At 38.0% G+C, this 7,678-nt stretch overlaps 1 protein-coding gene across 2 annotated transcripts in view; it reads left to right on the top strand.

The window, feature by feature from the left end:
* The first annotated feature begins 622 nt into the window (after window positions 1-622).
* Window positions 623-7,678, top strand: part of KYNU (kynureninase) — a 121,262-nt gene continuing 114,206 nt past the window's right edge. The window contains exons 1-2 of one of the 2 annotated variants that reach the window (XM_059874543.1): window positions 657-743; window positions 4,570-5,357. In XM_059874543.1, the coding sequence (XP_059730526.1) occupies window positions 5,275-5,357 (83 nt within the window). In that variant the 5' untranslated portion in view covers window positions 657-743; window positions 4,570-5,274. Of the gene's footprint in view, window positions 744-4,569; window positions 5,358-7,678 lie in introns of both variants that reach the window. The other variant, NM_001191308.3, reaches the window with a different exon arrangement.

Here is a 7,678-nt window from a genome sequence, read left to right as displayed (position 1 = left end):
GCCATCTATGGGGTCGCACAGAGTCGGACACGACTGAAGTGACAGCAGCAGTAGCAGCAGGTTATAAAGTATATCCTAGAATTTAGGGCCAATATTAAACTTTCAACTTAAATGTTAATTCATTAAGTGTCAAACTCTGTTTCTAGAAACAGAGTTCTGTTTTCTAGACTAGAAATTCACAATGCTTTTGACAGTGAGGTATTATCTCAAAATCCAAGTCTTCTGGATTACCTCCAGAGTTAGGAAATAACTTTTCTCCAGTTCTTGGTGTATTTCATAGCCCAAAGCAAGGAGGAATGTGAATTTGGGGATTTAGTTCCTGGACAAACTAATTGGTTCAGCTCACACACAAAAGAGGATAATCCATTTACTCTACAAGATTATTATAGGATATGGTTCACATTCCCAAAGATCTTAGTGAACAAGAAAGTGTTTACCTAAGTCTACAGGGCAGAGCTTCACAGGGGACAGTGCCCGAAGCAGAGCCCCTAGTGTTTGAAATACAGAGCAGGAGCAGCATGTTGTTCAGATGTCTGTCAGTGACTGGCGATTTACCGTCAGAATACACAAGAGTGGGAAGAACTAAAATTAGCTCACAAATTCCCCATAGGGTGGAGTCTGAGCAAAAGTGCTTTGACTTTCTCACTCAGAAGTCTAGTCTATATTTGTAAGCTACTTTTGAGAGGTTTCATTTTGCTGAAAAGAGACACTGGGAGCTGTGGACCCCACTGGAATCCTAATAGGTAAGTTCTGAGACATTGATATACTCTACACAAATATACATTCAATGAGTTTTCTAAAGGATATTCCTTCTGCTAGAATTTTTGTCATAATGCTTTAGCAGTTTCTTCTGCTAGATTCTTCTCTTTCTTTTTTTTTCCTCCAAATTATTTTCATAAAAATAGTGCAACACACAGGGTCTCTACTACTAAAGACCCTTTAACCCTGTGGGTTAAATGAACAGATTAAAAAAAATATATATATATATATAGTATAAAACATCTACTATAAGATAGTTATAGTTGAATAAGTTAATCTTACTGTGGTGTGGATACTCGCTCAGTCGTGTCCAACTTTTTTGTGACTCTATGGACTGTAGCCTGCCAGGCTCTAGGCAAGAATACTGGAGTGGATTGCCATTTCTTGAGTTTAAATGGTAAAATTAGATGAAAATTCATATCCTGAAGTTAGCTTTTTAGATCCTGTGTTTTCTGGGGACTCTATTTGTCTTATGTTGATATTAGTTATATTCAATTTTATTTAGAGAAGTGAAAATGTCTATTTCTTGAATAAGGTTTCTTCCGCTTTCACTTTGTGAAATGTTTGCCTAAGAATGGAAAGTTGAAACATTTTTTTCTATATAGTTAAAAGAGTTTACTTATTTCTTTCCTGTTTTTATTTTGAGAAGGGTGAGGTATTTTTTAGATAGTAATATTGGACGAAACACCTTGAATTTATTAATTTGAAACTCAGCATGTAATTCATATAAGCTTAGATATAAAGTGTGCAGCTGTGTCAGTGACATTTCTTCATTCCTCAAACAGCGATACATTTAAAGAACATTGTTCCGTGCACATGTATTAAATAATACTCTTTCTCAAGCTACACACTTTCTTTATAATATGCTTTGCCAGGTTCTAAACTTTGAACTCATGTGAATAATTTGCTCATTTCAGCCATGAAATCTGAAACTGTGTAAAGATTAACCACTGGTGAGGTGAAAGTCCCTCAGTCATGTCTGACTCTTTGTGACCCCATGGACTATACAGTTCATGGGATTCTCCAAGCCAGTATACTGGAGTGGGTAGCCTTTCCGTCTCCAGGGGAACTTCCCAACCCAGGGATCGAATGTCACTTATTTAAGTATTTAATTTGCTTACTAGTTAATTTATTTAACTATCTAACCTGAGAACCTGTGGGTAACTAGGAGATCTTGAATTCCACGATTCCACAAAAATGTGTTTATAACTATAGAAGTTTCTTCTTTAAAATTTTAGCTGTATAAATAAAATTGGAAACACAATTTACAAAATTTCCATTGAAGGTAAATGGCAATTTCCACCATAAGGTATTAATATGAAAAAAAAATATTATGAGACTTTTATCCATCTGTGTACATAACCACTTTTTAAATAAAATTACCTCTAAATATATGAAATATAAAATTTAGAAGTTTTAAATTTGGCTTGAATTGCTTTATTTCAATATCAGAGCATGTCAATTTACCTGTAAATGGTAGACTAAACAAGGTATAACATTCTGGTTTGTGAAGTACTAACTGACTTAGTGGCAAGGTGAGTGCAGAATGTAGCAGGAATCATTTATGATGAGTTAATAAATTGCTTTCTTAGAGTGAGGGTACTGTGAGTTTATTTACTCCTGTTGGGGGCTGTTGGCAGGGTGGCATCCTGGGTGCTCTTCTGGAAAGAGTATTTCACCATCAAGTATCTTACTACCCGGGCAGGTGAGGTTTTGATACTCAAGTTGTGACAAGTTCAGAAGAAGGCGTGGACTTCAACCTTGCCCTCACTAGGACTGAAAGGATTGATTAAAAAGAGTAGATGGATTTATAGCCTGTGGGGCTTTGCAGAGTGAATACAGGGGTTTAAAAAAAGAAAGAAAGGGAATGAGCCAAAGAAACACTGCAAAAAGAATTAAAAAATTAGATGGAAGAAATGAAAGGTTCAAGCCTTGTGTCAGGAATTCTTCTCTGCATACTCCACCCACATGCCCTGTCAATGACAAGTTCAGCTTGACTCAGTTCCTCAGGCAAAGTGCAGTCCCAGATTGTGAGCTCTGTTATCTTTCTCCTTCATTTTTGTTTCTACTCTATTGATTCCAGAGTTTGGTCTCAAAATAGAGGAAAAACAACTCTAATCCCTCAAAACTGGTACAGGGATGAAATAAGAAACAAATATAAAGAGGCCCATGAGTTAATATTAATATCTTTTTTGTTAAACAAAGAAAGTTAAATTTTACAGGGGATATCACAAAAGAAAATGAATATATGTTTGTTTCAGTTCAGTTCAGTTCAGTCGCTCAGTTGTGTCCGACTCTTTGCGACCCCATGAACTACAGCACACCAGGCCTCCCTGTCCATTACCAACTCCCGGAGTTCACCCAAACTCATAACCCATTAGAGTTTAGAGTCAGCCCTGATGAATTCACAAAGTGCTGACTCTCCAAAGGAAATCACGCAGAGTCCCACTGAAAAAATTCTTTTTAAAATCACTTCCCCTGTGGCTGAAATGAGAAGGGTATTCCTAAAGTAACGGTCATTAATCCTGTCAAATAATTCACCTATTTTGTGCATCTTATTCAATTGCCAGTTTAAGGGATTACTCTATTTTAAAGGCACTGATCAGGAATGGGATGGCTGCAAGGATAAATTACATGAGATTCAGTCCCCCGACTAAATATAGTTCAGTACAATAGACCAGCAATTCAATCAAGCTATCGTAAGTAGCAAGCTTATAGTAAAGACACACTCGGTAGACAGAAAAACAGCTCATGGGATTCTTGGAACAGCCAAGAAGGCAACCTCCCAGGCCTTGTAAATAGTATGTTGCACAGAAAGATCAATGACTTCCCAGTTGGCTTGTCTTGTCATCTTTCTAGGAGCCATAGCTATTTTATCTCTTGCCATCCATGTAACTAAGTGATTCTTACTTGCCTTTGAAGTCACTTCATGTTTTAACAATCAGTGGTTCAGTTTGACTCTGAAAAAATGAGTCACTCATGACAATACTCCTTGCAAACCCTACCATTTTATTGCTTCTCTCTCTTAAATTTGTGCTTGTTTCTAACTGAATGAATAGCTATGTCTCACAGGTCAGATTCCTGAAAAAATTGGATTATATGCTCAGCTAAACACCATCAGGATTGTTGGGCTAGAGCTTTTATGAGCAAGTCACTCACAGACCATTGATAAAATAGTGCATTGTCTTTAGTGCACCAAGTATCCAGCAAAAGTCTGATCTACTATGACTAGGCAATTGACAATGTCAAGCAGTAGTGCTATTTAATGGGCAGGTTCCTTCATCAGAAAAGTATAGCTAGAAATGCAGATAAAATCAAGTTGTAGGCATGGCATGAATGTTTGTCCCATATATACATATGTATCTAAATAACTACAGGAACTAGCAGAATGTATTATTTATTATAAGAGGTATGCTCACAAGTGTTACAGGTATTCAGAGGGGGAAAAAACTACTTTTAGCTCAGATAACATGATGGAACTCATGAAGAACAATGACATCTGAGCTAGGGCTAGAAGAGTGACCAGGATTTGAATATATAAAAGGAAAAGTAGAATATTTTAGGCAAAAGGAATAAATAAAAATCATAGAGATAGAAAATTTCGTGAAGATGACAACTAATTTAATATGGTGTCCATCTATCCACCCTGCCATCATGTGCTCAGTCATGTCTGACTCTTTGCAATGTTATGGACCGTAACTCTCCAGGCTCCTCTGTCCATGGGACTTTTCCAGGCAAGAATACTGAGTGCATTGGGATCTTCCCAATCCATGGATTAAACCCATAACTTCTGCATCTTCTGCATTGCAGGTGGATTCTTTACACCTTGAACCATCGAGGAAGCCCTAAAGTGTGTGTATGCATGTGCTCAGTTGTGTCCAATTCCTTGAAACCCCATGGACCTTAACCAAGCAGGATCCTCTGTTTTTGGAAGTTTCCAGGCTAGAATACTGGAATGGGTTGCTGTGCGCTCCTGTAGGTGATCTTCCTGACCCAGGGATCAAACCTGTGTCTCTTGCTTGCTTCTCCTGCATTAGCAGGCAGATTTTTTACCACTGTGCCACCTGGGAATCCCCAATTTAGTATGGTCAGGTATTAAAAGAACAAAAAACATTAATAACAAAATCAATTAACATTCTTATAAAAGCATAGATCAGAGCAGTTGAAAACTACTACGAGCACCAAAGCTAAAAAAACATACACATTTAAAGCTCAGTATTCTTACCTTTCGGAGAAGGCAATGGCACCCCACTCCAGTACTCTTGCCTGGAAAATTCCATGGATGGAAGAGCCTGGTGGGCTGCAGTCCATGGGGCTGCTAAGAGTCGGACACGACTGAGCGACTTCATTTTCACACATTGGAGAAGGAAATGGCAAACCACTCCAGTGTTGTTGCCTAGAGAATCCCAGGAACGGGGGAGCCTGGTGGGCTGCCATCTATGGGGTCGCACAGAGCCGGACACAACTGAAGCAACTTAGCAGCAGCTGCAGCATTCTTACCTTTGAATATAAAGGATGGCTCATCAGGGGAGACCACTGGCAACTGAGAAAGGAAGAGTTCAAATAAATAAGGAGGATTTAAGTACAGAGTACAGGAGGTATGTCTACTTAGCTGGCATTATAAAACATTGAGATATGCAACTCTTAATTGCCTAACACTGTGTGTTGGTTGAGGTGGCAGGAGAGTGAGTGAGGAATAGGAGAAAGATGATTGAACTGCAATCTGTTAGTTTCCATTGGTCCATAAGAGTTCTAAACTTTATGTACTGTCTATGAATTGAGAAGTATCAAACTTATATCTCATGATTCAATTTTCTCATGAGCTACAGACTCAAACATCCAGTGCTTGACATTTCTACCTGGGATTCTTAATAATCATCTTAAACTTAACGTGTCCTAAACATAACTCTGATTTTCCTCCTGAATTTGTTTCTTTCCTAGGTATTTCTTACTTCATCACTTTGAATATATTCACTCAGATCCCAAAGCTAAAGGTCACTCCCTTTCTTGTCCTCACCAGAGATACTTTCTTTACTTTTCTCTCCAAAATATACCATAAATCCACACACTTCTTTTCCCCTCACCACATTTAATTTACTATCATTTTCCCCCTGAACTACTAAAATAATCTCTTTTTTACTCTTATAACTCATCAAAAGGAGAAAAATGATTTTTATTTAAAGTTATATAACTCTGGTTTCCCACTAAACATAGAAAAACAGCCAAATTCCTTCCTGGCCTTCAGAGTCGTTATGATAAACGATCACCTCCCCCTCTCTTACATTTTAGTCTTCCCTTCTCTCTGCTTTCATGAGTTGAACAACCCAAACCTGCCTACACTTCAGGACCTTGGCACGTTTCATCATCTTCCTCCAGGTCTAGGTCCTCTTCACATGTCTGACTTTCTAACGGGATTCAGAAATTCTCCTATGTCCTTACCTAGGAGAAATGCACTTGACGCACCCCCTAAGGTAGCAATTCCATGCTCCAGTGACTCTATTCCATTCTCTGCTATCTCTACTCATAGCTTTTGAAACTATCTAAAGTTGTATTAATTTATTTATTTTTCCCTTCTTGCACTAAAAAGTCACTCAACAAAAATCACTTTTATATACTTTGTTAGATGCTGCTGTTCTATAGTACTTGGGGCTATAGTACAGGTGTTCAATAAATATCTGTTGAAAGAGTAAAAAAATGAAATACTGTATACATGGGGTCAACAATAGTATAAGTATTAAATAAAACTAGCTTGAGAAAATTTCTTGACACCCACCAGTCTCTAACCTCAGAGAGTGTTCTAGCAGGTTCCTAGATATGTGTGTTAAATTAGATGCCAACCCCTCAGGCCAGAGTTTAAATATAAGCAAATGAGCCTCCTTGACTAGGTCTAAGCACAATTGGCCGCCTTTGAGCCAGGCCCTGGGACAGATAAGTTTGAGCACCCAAGCCCATTAAGAGCTATTACTCAGGCTCCTACTCTTTTGTGCCTTGGGACTTCAGCCCTATTGGTTTTCACAGTTTTATGTTCTGGGGGCTTCTCTCTTAAATACACGTCTTAAAATTTGAAGTATCTGATGTGGGAGCAAAACCCTTTGCGCCTCAGAGAGAAGATCCAGGCTTTGATTTCCTTCAGAAGGTAGATCACTACACAGGCGGGGGGGGGTGTTAAGGCCAGACTGTATCCTAGCCTCTTCTACTCACTTCAGTGTGGTTTTCTCTTTGTTTTTCCAATGTGTATTTGATGCTCAGCCAGCCTTTACATTTTTTTGTTCAGAGGACATTGCTGCATATGTGGCTCCAGACTCTGTGTCTGTGGGGGTGGGTGAGTTCAGTATATACCTGCACCGCTATCTTGAACTGGAAGCCTGTACAATTCTTGCTCAATTTAAAAAAAAAAAAAATGAAATTTTGGGAAATATAATTATTTTTGAAAAAAGAAATAGAAATCTCCATTGCTATTTATCCATTTCAGGAATTTAAGTTTTCTTTCCAAAAATATAGGAAGTGTTAGATAATGATTAAATGAAGCAGGATGTGGTTTCAAGTAACACCAGAGGTCCCTGCTTTGTTCAAGGATGGACTATATGATTGTGAAAGAGGAGAAATGCTTCATTATCAGCAGTTCGTAGATCTCATTGGTCTTCATATGGGAAAAAAATCACTAACATTATTTAAAGTATTTAAATATTTTTCATTGATATTGTTTTTATTCACAGTAAATAATTTGCTAGGGTTCTATTGTGTATATGTCTCTATTTGTAAAACTATGATCCAAAAATTACTGAGGATGGGAGAGTTGAGGAGAGCTAGAGAAAAGGAAGATGAGCTCAGTGGAGCACTGCTCTTCTACACTTTTCACAAAAGCTTCTTTATTCTCACCTCCTAGTAAGTAAGACATCTAAAGAAAAGATGCCAACAT

Source organism: Bos taurus, chromosome 2 (genome assembly GCF_002263795.3).
Source record: "Bos taurus isolate L1 Dominette 01449 registration number 42190680 breed Hereford chromosome 2, ARS-UCD2.0, whole genome shotgun sequence".
Taxonomy (NCBI): domain Eukaryota; kingdom Metazoa; phylum Chordata; class Mammalia; order Artiodactyla; family Bovidae; genus Bos; species Bos taurus.
This window is presented reverse-complemented; position numbering and strand designations above follow the sequence as displayed.